This window comes from Prunus avium, chromosome 8 (assembly GCF_965620075.1).
Source record: "Prunus avium chromosome 8, drPruAviu1.hap1.1, whole genome shotgun sequence".
NCBI lineage: Eukaryota > Viridiplantae > Streptophyta > Magnoliopsida > Rosales > Rosaceae > Prunus > Prunus avium.
Window position 1 is genome coordinate 32,523,146 of NC_142291.1, and position 19,281 is coordinate 32,542,426.

A 19,281-nucleotide genomic window follows, 5' to 3' on the forward strand; every position below is an offset into this window, starting at 1 on the left:
CACTACTCTTCTTAACCCAAACCATTAATCCCCATTCATACACTGTAGAGTTTGATAGAAATAACAAGAGAGAGAGAGAGAGAGAGAGAGAGAGAGAGAGAGAGAGAGAGAAGGCACGACTTCATTGCTTATGGCCCCAATACGACTGACAATGTAATATAGGCCTAAATTTTCTGTTTTATTTTTGCTTCAGGATTTGCGTGGAAAGAACTACACAACGTAAAGCATCAGATCAGATGCTTTTTGACAAGGCAGCCAAAGTTGATTCTGTATTATACTATGATATGCTAGAGTGGGAGTGGTGCACGCGTGTTGAAATCTTGGGTTCAATTGTATTGCATACGATTAACTTTTATCGTAATACCATCACGTGATGTACATGTTACACTTTTATTCTACTCGTATTATAATATGTGTGTGTTTTGAGATCAAGAATCAGTTATAATATGTCTAAAGACTTAACTGACTGGCTTTCCCTTAGAATTTGCAAACCAGAGACTAACTGGCTTACAGAAACAAGGTTGATTAGATTTTTTTTTTTTTTTTTTTTTGGGGTTTTAATTCATTTACCATCTTACTTGTTAAAATTTTCTAATTTTGGTCGCAATATGATACTTGTGTAGATGTTTCAAAGGGTAGCCAACCCATCACATCCTTCTTAAATGCTAATCCACTGAGCCCTCTTAAATGCTAATCTGCACTGGGAGTTGTTGCTTGCTTCAACAAGCAAGAAGTTTGAAATTTCAATTTTATTTTCGAAGATTAAATAAACATTAATCCAAAATAATTGGACAAAATGGCGTGATATGACACTGGGAAAGTTGCTGAGAAAATGAGAGGACGTTGTAAGCAAGAGGAGAGGAAAAGGAAACACAAACAAGTGATGTAATCTTGATACTTACTTTTTCGTGCACAACCTAAATCCACCATACATAATTCCTACTAGCCCTGAACCAACAAATTTTTTCGGGGCGGCACCAACTAACTCTTTTGGGAATTCCTCCAGCAGCTGAAACACCTACCCTGCTTCCAAGTACTACATGTTTAATTTTAAGTTCAAAATACTTAAAACTACAGCCATGTCAATATGGTTAGAAGCAGTCTGAAAATTGGCTAAAATTACAGTGCTCTGTAGACAGGTTTAATTTGAGAGAACTCTGTAACATGGTGATTGTGCTCTAGAAATTGGCTTAAATTACAGTGCTCAAATCCCTAGTTAAAATTAACCTTCATATGGTCAACAACAACAGCATTGGTGAAACAAACAGTCGTCTACAATTGACCAAAAGTAAGTGGTACACAAAAAGTAATGTAGTTCAGCCTTATCCAAGAGATGACTAAAGAACACTTGCCTTGAGAGTGAGATCAAGTGTCGCATGTTTTTTGAGAATCAGACCACAACATGAGAGTTGCCAGAAGAGCCACAGTTGCAGTTTCAACCTGTAATTGATGTGGGCCAAGACCAACAGAGATAGCACCAGCTTGCATCAATTCATTCACCTCTTTCTCAGTGAAGTCTGAAGCAAGAACATGGAAAAATAGATCCACAATCCTGAGTAGTACTCTCAGTATTGCAAACTAAACTACATAAGCATATATGATATATTTATGAGTATACAAGAGGCATAGGATGAACATAATGAGATACTGGACTGAATACCAAGCACCAAACATACTGGAAAATCAGAGCGCACAAACAATTGTTGGTAGTTTATTCCAACATAAACCTTAATAGAAATTTGGGTAAATTTTACTCATAGTTTGACCCAGACTTTTCTTCTTACCAATTTTGTTTACAATTTGCTGCATACCTTCTAATTGCCTGATATTCAATTGAGATTAAAATTCTCATTAATTTTGGTTCGCCAATCAAACCTCCAATTTGTTTCCAAAACCCTTCATCAAGTCAAAGTCATAATTGGCCTAACCAATTTCGCATCAATCTGTCACCCTAAATCTCATTATTTGGGGATAGAAATGCAGGATTTTGGTGCTGTCCAGAAAACTAATTCAAAAGTGGAAAAGTTTCTGGTTTTCAAGTTTTATTTATATGCCCGGTGATTGGTATGCAGCAAAAGTAATAAAAAGAAAACATTTACAGGATGCATACTTACCACCTTCAGGTCCAACCACAATCAATCCACTGGACTCCGTTCCTGACGAAGTTAATGCACTAACAAGAGGAGTACCTTCTGCAACTCCCAAAAAAGCTAGCTTTGACTCTGCAACCTATGAAACAAAATTGTATATATGTAATTTAAATTAACAATGCAAAGGAAGAAGAGTTGATATCCTGAACAGCATGAACATCAATGAGAAAAATATGTCAAAGAGCATTTTATTAATGTGGAACTACAACTCTCTGCCGTGAGAAAATTGCACGTAACATTTTAAGTACAAACGAAACTAAAAGAATAAGAACAGTTTGTCATTGACCTATACTATAGAACGGGCCAGAATACACATCAATAAACCAACCTTTGAAATGAAACAAAATAGGAAGAAAGCACTCACAAGAGGTAAAAGACCATTAATATTCTTTGAAGGATTCAAGATCATTTCATGCAGCCGTTGACCTGTGAAAATATTCATGGGCAAAAAATTTGAATTTTATTATTTCGAATCAAAAGTTTTATAGGACATGTCTGTCAGCACTATATGTATATTAGAATAAGGGTGAAGCTTCTTTTACATTGTTTAGCTGCTGCCATATTGACACGCTGCAACCTGCCCAGTCGATTTTCTGAGACAGTAGGAGACCGTTCTGTCAGCAGAGGAGTTAAACTACTAGCCCCCAGCTCCTAAGACAACAAATACACAAACAATACAATCAGAAGCAATGGCGGTTATGCACTATCCCTATAGTCATCACAAAAACATGAATTATACCGTGCATTTCTCAACAAGCCAATCAGCTCGACCACCCTTTAAAGTACCTAGACAGGGGCAACATGTTAATATGTGACAACAATATTCCCCTATGCCTTAACCACTCTTACAAAACATTCCCCCGGAATTGGAAATCTAAAGAACTCACCAAAAGCTGCAAATACATGCCATTGTGTGCTCTGTGGAAGAACTGACTTTGGATCTTCCAATGCCACAAAATCAAGTCCAGAGCGGTCGATGCTCTGTATTAAACCTTGTATCAAACCTCCTTTCCCATTGAAGAGCTCTACCCTTGCATGCATTATGTGTACAATCATTAAAATACACAAGTGTAATGCAACAAACCCCAATTTCCTAAACAAAATTGAACCTTTCATAGTTCCAAATTCAACGCAATCCAATTCCAATTCGTTCATTTAACATGAAATCAAATTGATGGAGTTGATTAGGAGTTAGGTACCTATCGTTTGTGCGCAATCTTAAAACTTTGGTCATGTGCCAGAACTCATCGCCTTGTACGCGAACTATGCCTCCCTGTATAATCATCAAGAGAACAAACAATAAGAGCCTACATTTACTCTGTGAGTATGTGTGAGAGAGAGAGAGAGAGAGAGAGAGAGAGAGTGCCTTGGAAGTAGGGAGAAGCTCGGAGAAGAAGCGAGGGAGGCCACCGCGGGACTGGTTGGAGTAATCTGAAGAAGAAGAAGAGAATGCTCAAGGTTCTGATAGAGAGCGACGAAGGATTCAAGCTCCACAGCCTTGCAAAACGAGGCCGTTTTGGCGTTAGGGTTCGCATTTCCCACCAATTTCAGAGTGCTTGGAGTTGAGCTGTGCTTTTTCAAAGTTCTCCGCTCTGTTTTGGTGGGTGTTGTCTGGGAAAAGCATGCCATGTTGTTTGTAAACGACAATCATATATGAACGACATAGACGACATGAAAAAAAACATTTGAATAGTTCGTTCTACTGGTAGTATTAAATCGATTTTGAACTTGACATGAAACTCAAACGGATCTAATTAGAGGGTGGTCCTTGCTTGCTGGTTGAAATCCATATAATAAGATAATTTGATTACATAAGGATAATTATGGATATACTTCTAATACAGAGAATATAGCATCAACTCTTTTAACAGGTGAAAGACTGAGCTTATGGATATATATGATTAACTTTTATAATGTGTTCGGTAAGTACGGTCCACGTACCCCATTGTCCATCTTGCGGACTCTTCTTGAACATACAATTGGTCAGGAGGAATGGTTACGGAGTTTGAAAAGTCGAAGAGTTTGGGAACATAGTCATCGTCCAATAAAATGCAACGGGATGTTACATTCCTATGAATGATGGGCCTTGGAAAGGCAGAATGTAGGTATGTAAGTGCACTAGCAAGATGCTTTGCAATACGCAATCTAGTTTTCCATGGTAATAATTCATTATCCACTACTAAACTCCCATCAGAGTTGAGACCTCCTTTTCCTGCATTTTCAAACACCAGAGCTGGTGTATCGAACTCTAAGCAGCAGCCTAATAATTTCAAGGAATTCTTATGGGTGCTCATCTGCATTGATATGATAATATCACGAATTGCATCGTCGACGTCATAATGCTGCTCAATGATAACTGTTCGGTCATCTAGAATACCCCTGTACAAGTCTGCGAAGGGTAATCCATCTATAATAATGCAAGAAGGATCAAAGTTGTTGGTAGCTCTGATGAGCTCAGCAGCAGAGTAACAACGAATAGGATGAGATTTTCCATCACAAGAAGCAATTAGATCCTTTAGTAACATGCTTCCATTCTTCAACAATGATCTCTTTCTTTTCTCCTTTTCCTCCTTTCGCTTTACACATGGAATGATTGAGAACCTGACATATATATATATACACACACAAGAGCGCACACAACGCACAAAGGAATGAATAAGAAATCGATGAAATGAAAACAAATAATCTATCCCAATTCCCAATAAAAGACATAGCATTAGCACCCACACTTTGCTTTCATTTTGTTCTTTAGAACTTTACATGAAATCCAAAGAGATCAAATCTCAGCTTTCATATATTTCTCTGTTTAGCACACTTGAAATTTCTCTGTTTAGCACACTGGCCCCTTAGAACTGGACTCAGATTGCCCCAAAGTAAACAGTAATTTGTTGATATCTCCTCCCTGTCTGTATGCTGCAGATTTCATTTTGCTTGTCCAAATCTATAAACATTTGTTTAATCAAATTGGGAAGATGCATGACAGCTGTGTCCAACTGAAGGGTAGACCATGGGGCCATTTATAGTCGTTCGGGGAAGTCGGAATTTCCACATGTACGGGAGCTGGTATAGGGAACTTTGCAACAAACCAAGAGTTTCAAAACATTCTTATGCTTGCTCATTTGCATTGAACTGACAATGTCACGAATTTCATACTGCCAAAGTCTCGTTCCCCTGAATTTCTTAACGACAATTGATCGATCCTCTAAGAAACCCCTGAACATTTGGTAGCTTCCACACTCATGTATGATGCAAGAAGGATCCAAGTCGTTGGTTGTATTTATGAGCTCTACACTAGAAAAAGTACGAATAGGATTGAATTTGCCATCACAGGAAGCAACCGCATGCTCTCTCAAACATGGAACCATGACAGCCTGATACATGATTTATATACATATAGGTCAAACACAAGAACAAAGAACGAAAATAATACATCCCATTAATGTTGAAGGAGCATGTATGAACACCCTCCATATAACTTGAATAGCTCATTTTCGTTTTAGTTGTATTAAATTCATTTTGAACTTCACATCAAACTCCAACAGATCTAATCAGAGGGTGGTCCTTGCTGTTTGAAATCCACATAAACTTCAAGTGTTGTAATCGTCACATATAATGATAATTATTGACATTCTTCTAATACAGAGAGCTCAGCATCAACCCTTCAACAGGTGAAAGACTGAGCTTCCCAGACTACAAACTGCTACATTGTCGCACAGGTCACTTAATTAAGGTAGCTAGCAAGGCAAGATGGAGTTCTCAATTCGTACGAGTTCTTTGGCCACATCAATCATATCGGGCCTTGCTTCAGTTTGGGTTTGGATGCAGGACAATGCAAGTTCTAGGAAATCCTGCAATTGCTGTTGTGCTTGGTCATCTCCCCTTATATTCTCAAGGATTTTAGGGTCCACAATTGTCTCAATTTGAATCCGGACATTAGAAAGATGAAGTTTCAGATCTTCAGTAATAGGTTCTAATTTTCCTGCCTGATTTTTACAAGCAGCTCTTCGTCGCGTCAAGAATACAAGTAGAAGAACACCAAAGCTATAAACATCACTTTTTGCCGTAATGTAACCAGTCGCCATAAAGTTTGGGTCGGCGTACCCATATGTCCCTTTCACGCTATCTTCAACATGGGATTGCTTAGGAGGAATGGTTATGGATAATGAAAAGTTGGAGAGTTTGGGAACATAGTCATCATCCAACAAAATGCAAGTGGATCTCAGATCCCTATGAATGATGGGTCTGGGAAAGGCGGTATGGAGATATGTAAGTGCATTAGCAAGCTGCTTTGCAATATGCAATCTAGTTTTCCATGGTAACATGGATTGATTTTCGTTAGTCCCTAAACTTCCATGATTGTTGAGAACTCCTTTTGCTGCATTTTCATGCACCAGAGCTGGGATAGAAAACTCTAAGCAGCAACCTAATAATTTCAAAGCATTCTTATGGGTGCTCATCTGCATTGATATGATAATATCACGAATAGCACAAGACCTAGCTTCATCCTTGTTGATGTATTCCTGTGTGATGTACTTCTTAATGATAATTGTTCGGTTGTCTAGAATACCCCTGAACATTTGGTAGTATGGTGAAACGTTTTCCATAATGCAAGAATGATCGAAGTTGTTGGTAGCCCTCGTGAGCTCAGCAGCAGAATAACAACGAATAGGATTAGATTTGCCATCACAAGAACCAATGAGATCCTCTAATAACATGCTTCCATTGTCCAAGAATGATCTCTCGCTTTCCTTCTTGCTCAAACGTGAAACCAACGGGGAGAACCTGATACAAATATATATAATGTTGAAATGGATCTGGCCAATGACAGAACACCTTCCGGATAACTTGAATATACCCCATTTTCCTTTCATTTTTGCATTTGAATTTCACATGAAAGTCTATGAGATCAAATCTAAAGTTTTCTTTCCTTACAAATGAACTGTTAGACTTCAGCCTCATGAGAATTTTGATTTAGCGTACGAGATCAAATCTTCGACATCAATTAAAATTTAAGATAATGTTGTTGAAAAGCAAGGACACATTATTTCGATTAGTTGCATAATATGAAGTATCAGAAGCAAGCAAGAATTAAAATAATTATAGGAATATCTCAAATCAGGTCTAAATTAAAAACAGCCATACATAATCATTAAAAAAAAAAGGGGAACTTACAAGACTTTCCATGACATTTTTCTCTTTTTTGCTTTGCAGCACCAAGTCCCCTCAGAATTGGAATCAGATTGCACTAAATAAGCAGTAACTTGTTGATTATTTCTCCGCATATTATCCATGAAATCTACAACTTACAATTGCAAGAGCTTTGATGGCATGTTTCTGGCTTTAGTAAACAGTAATTGATCGATGTCTCCACGGAGTCCACTCCGTCAATTTGATTTTCTTCTGCTGATGGATGGATGGATGGATATGGCTTTCATTTGAAAATGAGTAAAGTTTTGAAGTTTAGTGCTATGGTTTGCAAAGTCCATGATGCCATCGTGTAGTGGGGACGACCAAAGCAATTTACAAGAAATTACTATTTTCTATTTTCCCATTTCATTTTCAGACACACAAAAATAAACACAATTAGTCAATAACTTAGAAGGAAAGAAACAAGAAGAACTTGCCTTGAAATTGCTAGAGCACAAAAAAATATGCACAATACAACCAGTCCCAACTCCCAATTTACAAATTTTTAGCCACACATTATCAGAAACAGAGTAAATCCCTCCACTGCCTTAACATCAACCATATCTGCCCTCACTCCTCCTAGTGGATATTTCCAATTATAAAAGAACGATTACAAATCATTGTTCGGAACTCTGAATCAGATGAATACTCAAAGATAGAGAGACCTTAACATTAACACTTGCAATGAGAGACCCAAATGGGCAAAAGTGGAGAGCTCACATACATTTTGTGCTTGTTAAAAGCCTACTAACTATGCTCTGCTTTGCAAGGTCAAGGATGCCATCGATGATCATAACGCAATGGGCGACCAAAGAAATTTACTTAAAATTACTAAGTAGTCACGCACTTAGAGTTACATAGTAAGAAACAAGAAGGAAATAGGAAATTCTGTACAATTAACATACACCCCATCCATCCATCATGCAAAACACATCAACACCCTCACAATCTCTCCTTTAAACTTATGTAGTGGATAAACCTAGCTGGGAAACATAGACTTCTCAATTTGTACAAGTTTTTTGGCCACATCGATCACATCCGGCCTTAAATCACTTTCTTCTTCGGTGCATAACAATGCCATTGTTAGAAAATCATGCAACTGCTGTTGTGCTTGCTCACCTTCACCTACGTCTTCTAAAATTTTAGGATCCACAATTGTCCGAAATTGGTCTTCAAAAGCATGTGAGCTAGCATACTGCACAGCATATTGATGTTGATCTCCTCCTTCCCGTGGCTGTATAGCCCTTTGTCCCGTCAAGAATACAAGTAAAAGCACACCAAAGCTATAGACATCAGTTTTTTCTGAACTTTTACCAGTCACGGAGTAGTTAGGGTCAAGGTACCCCATTGTCCCTTTCACGGTATCTACTTCAACATACAATTGCTCAGGAGGAATGGTTATGGATAATGAAAAGTTGGAGAGTTTGGGAACATAATCATCATCCAAGAAAATGCAGGTGGGATTTACGTCCCCATGAATGATGGGCCTTGGAAAGGCGGTATGGAGGTATGTAAGTGCACTAGCAAGTTGCTTTGCAATGCATAATCTAGCTTTCCATGGTAATAATAAGGATTCATCTTCTTCATTATCCCATCTTAAACTTCCATCACTCTGGAGAATTCCTTTTGTTGCATTTTCAAGCACCAGAGCTGGTGTATCAAACTCTAAGTAGCAGCCTAATAATTTCAACGCATTTCTATGAGTGCTCATCTGCATTGATATGATAATATCACGAATAGCCTCGTCGACACTCTTCCTGAACTTCTTAATGAGAACTGTTCGGTCGTCTAGAATACCCCTGAACATTTGGTAGTGAAAACCTTTTGTTACGATGCAAGAAGGACCAAAGTTGTTGGTAGCCTTGACGAGCTCAGCAGCGGAGTAATAACGAATAGGATGAGATTTTCCATCACAAGAAGCAATGAGATCCTCTAGTAAAATGCTCCCATTCTTGAAGAATGATCTCTTTCTTTTCTCCTTTCTCACGCATGGAAGCCATGAGAACCTGATACATACATACATACATATATATAAGAGTACATAAACGCACAAAGAAGGAATATAAAATTGATGAAATGGAAATATTCAATCTATCCCAATTCTCAAGAAAATACAGAACAACCACACTTTGCTTTCATTTTGCTCTTTAGAACTTCACATGAAATCCAAGGAGATCAAATCTCAGCTTTTATGCATATAGTTATGAACTTCCCTTTTCCTGTGATGTGTGGAAGAATCCTTGTCCTACCACTTCCTCACATGGCGGCTAACATTCAAGGAAAACATAAATCTTGATTACCAAAAAATTCCCTCAAGTTGATTCAAATTTACATTTACATAAGGTTGTCGAAATAGAAATGGTAATTTTAATTTGATTAGCTTGCTTGCTTCCTTTCATACATCATCAAATATCCTCACCGAGAAAATAAAACAATTACAAAAGAAAAAAAAAACTTACAACACTTTGGATGGCATTGTTTCCCCTCACTGGATTCAGAATAGTGGTGGGATTTGGTCATGGAAGGTCGGATGGGGAAGCTGCGCCCAATGGGGCAGTTTATATCAAGTGGGTGCCACACGCCACGGTGTCTTCGTTTCAATCTCTAATATGATAATATCATCAAATCTTGTGTCCACAGTTGGCAACCAACTTGGCAGTCACATATGAAATTATATAGATTTCCAAACTAAACAGATTTCAATGACTTTATACAATTAAATTACTTAGACTTATTTATTGATTTGCCATATGAACTTTATGAAAAATCTCAGTTTATTCTCTGACTTTGCAATTGGGTTAATATGTCCCCTATGCTTTTATTCTGTGTCTCACTTTGCTCAATTCTTTCAATTTTCTCAATAAAACTGTTAACTTGCGCATGTGGCATAGACATTTTAGTAATTTTAACTATTAAGGGTTAAAATAATTAGTAAATAAACATTAAAGTTATTTTACCTTGGCCACTGGCATAACACCTTCCATATACAAGAAAAAAAAACACCCAGAACTTACAGGTTTTTGGATGGCATTCTTCACTTTTTGCTGTCTAGCACCAAGTTCCCTCAAAATCGGAATCAGATTGCTCAATATAAACAGCAATTTGTTGATTCCTCCGCCTAGTCCAGTGCAAATCTCATGTGCAAGCAGCTGTTTATATCGTTAGTTTCATTTTCTTTTACAGAAAATTTGCATTTGAGAAGGAAGATTGGTTTGAAGCCTTATTGGTATGTGTAGAAAGGTCAACAATAATATCACATGCGCCCTCATATATTTGACTTATAGGACGACTTACCAACCAAGTTGCAAACTGCAAGCCATCTAGACAAGTTGTATATCAAGAAACCATTCATTATTCATATTTTTTTAATGTATCATCACCCTTTTCCTAGTCATTGTGTTTTCTATTTTTCATTCCTTCCTCCAAACCCCATACAATCACCGTTTGATTTGAACAAAGACACGCAGCATCAAGAAATCGTCAAATAATGAGAAAAGTTATCAGGGGTATTCTGATATATCAAGTAGGTGCCACACGGTGTCTCGCGAATTTCAATCTCTAATATATCATCAAATCCTGTGTCCACAGCCTCAGTTTATCCTCTGACTTTATAATTGGGTTAATATGCCCCCTATACTTTTATTCTGTGTTTCACTTTGCTCAATTCCTTCAATTTTCTCAATAAAATTGTTAACTTGCTCATGTGGCATAGATATTTTAGTAATTTTAACTATTAAGGATTACATGACGACTTCCTAACCAAATTGGAAAACTGCAAGCCATCTTACCATACCAAGTTGTATCTCAATAAACCACTCATCAATCATTTTCTTAAAAAATATCATCACCCTTTTCCCAGTCGTTGTCCCTAATCATCAATTGACTTGAAAAAACAAAAAATGCAACATAAATAATCCACGTTGAAAGTGGTTGAGCATGCAAAAGATATACACAAAGCAAACCAGGTAGCTGCAGGTTTATGATCAAACACAACCAAAAAGATACTTACAAAATACCCTTTCCTCCCTGTTTATGATCAAACACAACCAAAAAGGAAGCACTATTCAAAATACAAGGAACCTGGGTCATTGTGACATAATCACAAACACCTACCATGCCAGATTTTCTGGTCAAATGCCTGCTTGTTCTTTTCCGTTTCTGATTTTTTGTTGGAATATCGGGTTTTTTGTGTCTGGCTTTTGGGTTTCTTGGCGGGGAATAATGTGTTTTGGCTCCAATGAGTTTACTCCTTCAATTGTACTTACTTGCCTTGAAATTGGTTTAGCACAAAAGCAAAAACAAATAAGCAAAATGCATTAGCCTCTCACCATCTATCGCTTGGAAAGTATTTAAATTTTGTAACAATTTAGAAAAGAGTACATAAAATTAATGTATGTTGGTCTCAGATCCCTATGGCTGATGGGCCTGAGAAACGCGGTATGAAGATATATTCAGCTGCATTAGCAAGTTGTTTTACAATACTCACATGAGAGATCTAGATTCTAGTCTCAGCTTTTATATTAGCTACAAATTAACAGGAAAAAGAACATAATAGTAATGTATTAACAACCAACAACAAAAATCATAATAAAGGGTATACAGAGTTCAACAATAACAGAAAAGAGAGATCAACTTCCGAACAATAGTCATGTTGTTGAACCCATATCCAATATATATTTTTTAATAACAAATATAGTGGATTGAAGCTAGCTGGGCAAAATAGACTCGTCGATTCGAATGAGTTCCCTTGCCACATTGCTCATATATGGCCTTCCTTCAATTTCTTCTTGAGTGCATGACAATGCCAGTTCTAGGAAATCATGCAACTGCTGTTCTACTTGCTCATTTCCCCCAACCTCCTCTAAGATTTTAGGGTCCACAATTGCCTGAAGCTGGTAAGCATGTGACTTCATATAATCAATAACTGAAATATACCCTCCTTCCTGCGGTTTAATTAGCCAAGCTCTTCGTCCCGTCAAGAATACAAGTAAAAGCACACCAAAACTATACACATCAGTTTTTTTTGAGACGCAGCCAGACCTCATGTATGCAGGGTCAACGTACCCAATTGTCCCTTTTGGATCATCTTCAGCATCAGAATACGTAGGAGGAATGGTTATGGAGAGTGAGAAGTTGGAGAGTTTGGGAACATAGTCGTGGTCCAAGAAAATACAACCAGGTTTTAGATCCCTATGAATTACGGGACTGGGAAGGGCGGTATGGAGATACGTAACTGCACTAGCAAGCTGCTTTGCAATACGCAGTCTAATTTTCCATGGTAATATTAAGGGTTGATCTTCATTGTCTCTTAAACTTCCATCACCTTCAAGAACTCCTTTTGCTGCATTTTCAAGCACCAGGGCAGGTACTGGGAACTCTAAGCAGCAACCCAAGAGTTTCAAAACATTCTCATGGTTGCTCATATGTATTGAAACAACAATGTCGCGAATTGCCCGGGACCTAACACCATCCTCATTCTCCCATGACTCATGGTACAAGCTCCCAATGGAGTACCTGGCAATGATAATCAACTGGTCGTTTAGAAATCCCCTGAACATTGTGCAGTTTAAATCCTTTCGTACAATGCGAGAAGGGTGGAAGTTGTTGGTTGCCCTGATGAGGTCATCAGCAGAGTAACAATGAACAGGAAGAGATGTACCATCACAAGAAGCAATGAGATCCTCTAATAATTTGCTCAGATTCTTGTAGTATGATGACTCAATATCAGCATCTCTTCCCTCCTTTCCCAAGCATGGCAACATTGAGAACCTGATAGAATATATCCGTGTAATATAATAAATTAATGAAACTATATATTTTTTTTATTGGTTAAAAATGAAAATAAAATGATGAAATTGAAATAATCTCTCCTAAGGGAAGCATGTGATGTGAGACCATGCTAACACACTCTGCATACTTCATATGAGATTCCAAGAGATATAATCTGAGCTTTTAGAACTTACAATTAAAATCTACAATCAGGTTTAAAATTGAAGCTACATATTATCCATGAAAACTTGAACTTACAATTGCAAGAGTTTTGATGGCATTGTTTCCGCTTTAGATTGCACCAAGTAAACAGTAATTGATCGATTTCTCCACCCAGTCCACTCCGTCAATTTGATTTTCTTCTGCAGATGGATGGATGGATATGGCTTTCATTTGAGAATGAGTAGAGTTCTGAAGTTTATTGCTATGCTTTGCAAGGTCAACGATGCCATCGAATGATAAACGTGCAGTGGGGCCGGCCAAAGAAGTTTAAAGGAAATTACTATTTTCCCCTTTCATTATCAGACAAAAAGAAAACGAAAACAATTAGCAAAATTTAATGAACTTGCCTTGAAATTGCCAACCACCAGCTTCGGCTGAATAAACAGAGCAAATCCATTCAGACTTCATCTCCTCCACGGCCTTCCTCATTTCCCCAACTGCTTTTCACATCAACCATATCTGCCCTAACTCCTTCCAAATAGATATTACAAATGATAACAGAACATTACAAATTTTCTTTTGGTAACTATGAATTACAGAAGAAAATTAGAGAGCAGGTTGAATATTCAAATTTAGAGAGCTTAACATTAACATTTTCACAATGAGAGACCCAAATGAGCAAACTGTAGCTCACATTCATTTTGTGCTTGTTAAAAGCATACTAATTACAATTTACATGCCAAGGTACAAGTTTTCCCTTTTCATGACCAAACAAAACCATGAAGTACAATCAATTAAAAAGTACTATTTCCCATTGACACTACCCAAAATAGTACAAGTCACTTAGGACATTGTGACATTATCACAAACACCTACCGTGCAAAAAACAACACACAAAAAAACCCTCCAAATCAGTCGTCTTCTTCATCACCAGATTCACCATCACTATCATGGCTCTCTAAAACAATACCATCACCTTGATACCCACCTCCCAAATCACAAACCCTAATCCACACATCCTCAGGAACCGGCACAACCGACAGCCTCGGCTGCCTAAACAGAGCAAAACCCTTGAGCCCCTTCTCCCCCTTCATCTCCTTTAAGTCCACTGGCCTCCTCATCTCCCCAACCGCCTTCACATCCACCATCCCATCATCGCCGCCGTCTGAATACCATTCCCGAACAACAGTCACAACGCCGACTACACGGCGGGCCTTGGCGCCGGAGTGGTAGAAGAAGCAGAGGTCACTGAGTTTCATGGATTTGAGGTGCTTCTGGGCTTGCTTGTTTTTTACACCATCCCACTTGGTTAAGCCCCCATTGGCTGCTTGGTCCTCCCACGACCACTCTCCTGGCTCTGTCTTCAGAAGCCAATACTGTTTCTCTTCGCTCATTGATGGAAATTCTCTTCTCTGCAGCTCTGCTTCTTCTTTTTTCTTTGTCTACTCTTCCTTTCTGTTCCTGGTTTGGTGTTTGTTGCAGTATTGGGTTTTGTGTTGGCTTTTAGGTTTTTGGCGGGAAAATATGCGTTTTAGCGCCAATGGAGCCTTGTCAGCTAATTTGGGCTAAATTTTTTTGGGTCTTTTATAAATTAGTTTGTGTATCACAATTTTCTTGACAAAAAAAGAAAAAAGAAAAAGAAATATACATATGTCCCACAATTTAACATGAATTAACGCCGTTAAACCCGTGACCTCTTTCTTCCGTTTTTCCTCTTTCGAGCTGGCTGTTCAGTTTTGGTTTTGCAAAAGAAAAAAACCTGTACTCGAAAACACAAACTAAACCAATACACCTACTTATATCAATTGAGCAGCAAAATGGTTGGTTTTGCAAGGATGCTGTTTACCCCGAAAAGGAACCGCCGGCCATTCGCGTGGTGTTTGGCCGTGGAGTTTGCTTGTTGCGATTGCGAAGGCGTGCCACTGTTGGCAGTGAAAAACTCCAACAGACTGAAAACGGTAAGACTGGAAAATGCGCACCGATATTGACTTTAATCAATTGATTGTGGATTGGGTGGGGAACTGGCCCAATACAAGGTTTTTTTCTATGCCCCAATTAAGAGGACTTCAATATTCATCTAGTGCGAAAATGATAACTGACAGAAGTTGAAATTGAACGGTAATGGAAATGACTGAAGTTTTATCAGAATATTTCTCTATTCAGACAACTTGAAAGAAAAAGGAAATACATAAACAACACGGCCTGAAGATGTCTCTATTCAGACCTGGTACATAAAATTAAGATGGAGATTGAAGATTTCTCTATTCAATCTTGTACAAGGAAATATCATACCAAGAGTTGGCAGAGCAAAATAAAGAAAATTCCTCAAGAGTTGTCAACTGGGAAATTCAGAGAATGAAAAAGGAAGGCTGTTTCAAGCTTTTGAGCTGGGTTTATAGACGTTGAGTCTGGTTTTTGTTGGTTGAGTTGTGCGTCTTTGCTGATGATTTCTCCTTCAATTTATAGAGAATGGAGGTCAATTGAGTGGACCAGCAGTCAATTTGAAGTACCCACTTGCCGGAAAATTCTACAGTGCACCTGGCGCACTGATGCGCCACTTATTATAGACCTTTGGATGAGTAATTGAGGCATGTGGGGTAATCCAAAGCGTTGATTGTTGGTTACCGGTTAAATTGGTTGCTGTAGGTAAAATAAAATAAAAATACAAAAATACTTGCTCTCTCATTCAGAGACATTTCAAGTCAACTTTGGGTTGGGTTTCTCATTTCTTTATCTTCGAGTTCTATTCCTTCTACAATAGCTCTTCTCCTCCTTCTGTGACGACGAGACGATGTCGGCGATCACATCTCCTCTCCTCTCAGGTAGGTCATGTTCCTTCTTCTCCTTTTTTATTTCATTCTCCTTTCTAGGGCTTTTGGTCTGGGTATCTTCCTTGTTGCTGCTGCTTCATTGCTGGTTTTTCTTTGTTTTGTTTTTTTAGGTTTTCACAGTTATGATTTCTTTGTCTCACTCTCATCTGGATCTCCGTGGCTGGCTTTCTCTCAACCTCTCTATGGCAGGTAAGAACTCTAATTTTCTCCCTATCTTTCTAATTGTGCAATTTAGATGATTCGCATCAGAGCAGAAAGTATTTCAACTTTGAATTATGGTCTAGGCTTTCTAACAAAATGATTTATATGTCCTATTTTAATTTAGGGTTTAATGATTTGGGTATTGAATCGCAAGTCCTTATTATTATTATTTTTTTTGGTAATATTTTGGATTTATATAGGAATTTGGTAATTTTTTGAAATTATAATTCTTTTTTTTTTCTCTTTCGAATTTTTCTCTCCCCTTTCTCCCTCTCAGAGATATCATTGCTACTTTCTTACTTTTTTTATTATTTGAATTTGAGGGTTGGAAGCTTGAGAGTTGTTCATTCTTGATAATGATATGAGACTTTAAATTGATGACCTTGAGACTGCATATTGTTCAAACCAAAAGCATTGGGTTCTTGAAGGAAGATGCTAGACGATGGAGCATCCATTTCAACCTTGAAGAGATATTGCAGGTTTCTATTTTGTAAACTGTGTGTATTGTGTTTGATAACTTGGAATTTTATGTACTCTGTTTACTTGAGATCTCAATGTTAAAATAATGATCTAGAACTTGAGATAGGATTGAGACATTTATTGTCCTCCATGGCAATGGAGCAAATTGGTGTCCATTACAACCCATGAGATCTATGACTTCTTATAATGTATTATTTTTGTGCTTCAAATAATTTAGTCTAAATTGTAGAGTAATATATTTAGTTTCTAATATGAATTAGTTCTGATTTTTCAGTGAACAATTCAAATTTTGGTATGGATGTTGAAGACTATGTTGTTGGTGGGTGTTCTAACATTTCTTTAAATATGATTGCATACGAATGACGTTGCTGTGAAAAAAGTCAAAAAAGTAACATGTTGATGCAATTTTGTTTCGTGATCAACTAGAAATACACAAACATTTGATTCAGTCTAGTAGGCTTAGTTGCATAGATATTTGAAGAATTAAGTCAGCATGCTAGTAATTGCTATATGGCTGATTTTGTCTTGGTGACTTATGCTATCACCCAAAGTTGGAGGTCCTATCCTTGCTAGTTGTTTGGGAACATAGAGACGTGGAGATGAATCTGCACTTTGTGTTTCCCTTGTCCAATGGTTCCCGCGAGCCCTTTTTCATCATGAGTGTTTTGATTTGCTTTCTGGTTCGTTCAATGTGTAGTAAAATATCGCTATATAATTTATTTCCTCTTATTTTGTAGCGGGAGTAGCTATCTTCATTTTACTAATCTCATTTTATTCAACTCGTGAAGGTGAGGACTTCACTAGCAAGATACATATAATGCTACAAATTTTTTTGTGAAGTTATGCTGTGATTCCCTTTTTTGTTTTCTTCTCATTTGTATTTTTTCTTGAAACATTTGACAGTACAAGGAGTCACAGAGGCATGGGCTTGGTGACGTAAGGCATGGGCTGAATTGAAGATGGGAGTGTAGTAGATTGTAGTTCAATTGTTTTGCTCTATTTCTACTGTTGTTATTTAGGCTTCAGATCTTGATTGTAGTTCAGTTTTTTTTTTCTTCCTTCTTGTACTTGGCATTTAGTTTGTTTTATTTTTTTTACCTTAAATACTTGGCATTTAGTTTTAATGTATTGCTTTTGATGGACAAGTTATCCATTCCCATTATGTGTACTTAGTAGGATATTTCATTAAACTCATGGTTATGAGAAATATAAATAATTATAAAAACTATTGATTTGTTTTCTTTATGTTATTGGCAGCCTTTTTAATTTTGAGAATGTAAATACATTATGTGATTTGTCAATGCCATTGACAAACAGATAGTGCCATTTGTATTTTAGTTTTGTAATTGACAAACAAAGAATTCTCATTTGCATTCCAATCGTGCAAAGGCTGTGACACCTATTGAACTTATAGGAAAATTCTACAATGGGTGTGGTGTATCCAAGCGCCCAAAATATCAGCCATTGGATGAGTAAGTGGAGATAAGGGTTAAATCCACACCATTGAATGCTGGTAACCTGTTAAAAGGGTTGGTGTAGATAAAAGTGAATAAAATAAAAATTAAATAGAAAAAGAAAAAGAAAACAAGAAAAGAAAAACAGAACGACAGAAAGGGAGAAGGGAAGATCGTGAATTGCTGCTGAGGCAATCCCACCAACGGCACTCTCTCTTTCATCTCTCCCTCTCTTCCCCTACATGTGAATCGCTTGATTCTGGAGATGAATTGAGAAGATCTTAAATCTCGGTGGCTGGGCATTTTGCATGGTTCACAAAAAACCAGTGGAAACGAGTTGATGTTGCTGAAACGTATTTAAGTGGCCATTGCAAAGGTAAAATTAATAGCTTTATTATCCTTGTCCACACTTGAGTTCCCAAAGACCAGCAATATAACATTTTGCTATATTGATCTGCTCAAAGAAAACCAGCTATTTCTATGGGTAATTTTCCCTCTATGAAATCAAGTATCCCTCTATGAAATCAAGTAATTATGTTATGAAAAGAAAACCAGAAAAACTAAGCAGAAATTAATGTAGCACAGGAAGAAACTAAGCAGAAGTAAATGGGTTTTTGATTTGCTAAACAAGCATAATGCAATTGACAAACAGTGAGTTGGAAATTGAACAAGCATAACGCAATTAAAAAACAGTGAGTTGAAAATTGAACAAACATAATACAATTGACAAACAGTTAGTTTGTAATTGAACAAAAAGAATGCAATTGACAAACCGTAAGTTTGAAATTGCAAACGTGCATGCATGCCTTTTTTCAACCCTTTTGGCTTGGTTTTCCACAGGATTTCAATTCCCTTTCAAAATAGTTTTGTAACCCCAAAGCTTATGTAACTTGTTTGATGCTATAAACGTATTATATAATGATGTCAAATATGATCGTGTATTGTTGTATGTGAATGGATTGAATGAGTTAATTTGAAAGGAAGTGACCATAAGATGGAAAGGGCACTGATAGATTGGGTCGCCTAGGAGGAAAAGGAAATAACTCA

General features: G+C 37.4%; 5 protein-coding genes, 1 long non-coding RNA gene and 1 pseudogene across 7 annotated transcripts; 1 reads left to right on the plus strand and 6 right to left on the minus strand.

Annotated features, from left to right (window-relative positions):
• Window positions 1–866: 866 nt before the first annotated feature.
• LOC110764595 (uncharacterized) lies at window positions 867–3,685 on the minus strand (annotated as a pseudogene). Its single transcript, XR_015826601.1, has 9 exons — window positions 3,517–3,685; window positions 3,350–3,423; window positions 3,038–3,180; window positions 2,890–2,936; window positions 2,693–2,801; window positions 2,515–2,576; window positions 2,115–2,229; window positions 1,353–1,517; window positions 867–1,023 (listed from the first exon to the last, which is right to left on the minus strand). The product of XR_015826601.1 is annotated as an uncharacterized LOC110764595 (transcript).
• On the minus strand, window positions 3,678–4,870 carry LOC110764599 (non-functional pseudokinase ZED1-like). Its single transcript, XM_021967600.2, has 2 exons — window positions 4,092–4,870; window positions 3,678–3,761 (listed from the first exon to the last, which is right to left on the minus strand). The coding sequence occupies exons 1-2, from the start codon at window positions 4,865–4,867 to the stop codon at window positions 3,728–3,730; spliced, it is 810 nt and encodes a 269-aa protein (XP_021823292.2). The 5' UTR covers window positions 4,868–4,870; the 3' UTR covers window positions 3,678–3,727.
• On the minus strand, window positions 4,823–7,463 carry LOC110764594 (serine/threonine-protein kinase ZRK1-like). The gene is made up of 2 exons (XM_021967594.2): window positions 7,323–7,463; window positions 4,823–6,932 (listed from the first exon to the last, which is right to left on the minus strand). Exons 1-2 carry the CDS (start codon window positions 7,439–7,441, stop codon window positions 5,885–5,887), a joined length of 1,167 nt encoding a protein of 388 aa, XP_021823286.1. The 5' UTR covers window positions 7,442–7,463; the 3' UTR covers window positions 4,823–5,884.
• LOC110764610 (non-functional pseudokinase ZED1-like) lies at window positions 4,823–10,547 on the minus strand. The gene is made up of 3 exons (XM_021967618.2): window positions 9,797–10,547; window positions 7,323–9,343; window positions 4,823–5,521 (listed from the first exon to the last, which is right to left on the minus strand). The coding sequence occupies exons 1-2, from the start codon at window positions 9,811–9,813 to the stop codon at window positions 8,317–8,319; spliced, it is 1,044 nt and encodes a 347-aa protein (XP_021823310.1). The 5' UTR covers window positions 9,814–10,547; the 3' UTR covers window positions 4,823–5,521; window positions 7,323–8,316.
• A 1,334-nt stretch (window positions 10,548–11,881) lies between these two features.
• Window positions 11,882–13,765, minus strand: LOC110764612 (non-functional pseudokinase ZED1-like). The gene is made up of 2 exons (XM_021967619.2): window positions 13,365–13,765; window positions 11,882–13,106 (listed from the first exon to the last, which is right to left on the minus strand). Exons 1-2 carry the CDS (start codon window positions 13,385–13,387, stop codon window positions 12,044–12,046), a joined length of 1,086 nt encoding a protein of 361 aa, XP_021823311.1. The 5' UTR covers window positions 13,388–13,765; the 3' UTR covers window positions 11,882–12,043.
• Window positions 13,766–13,886: 121 nt separating this feature from the next.
• On the minus strand, window positions 13,887–14,829 carry LOC110764613 (uncharacterized). Its single transcript, XM_021967620.2, has one exon. It carries the CDS (start codon window positions 14,660–14,662, stop codon window positions 14,180–14,182), a length of 483 nt encoding a protein of 160 aa, XP_021823312.1. The 5' UTR covers window positions 14,663–14,829; the 3' UTR covers window positions 13,887–14,179.
• Window positions 14,830–15,950: 1,121 nt separating this feature from the next.
• LOC148292570 (uncharacterized) lies at window positions 15,951–17,847 on the plus strand. Its single transcript, XR_015826613.1, has 6 exons — window positions 15,951–16,090; window positions 16,210–16,288; window positions 16,689–16,779; window positions 17,055–17,099; window positions 17,518–17,568; window positions 17,684–17,847. It is a non-coding gene; the product is annotated as an uncharacterized LOC148292570 (long non-coding RNA).
• Window positions 17,848–19,281: the final 1,434 nt, after the last annotated feature.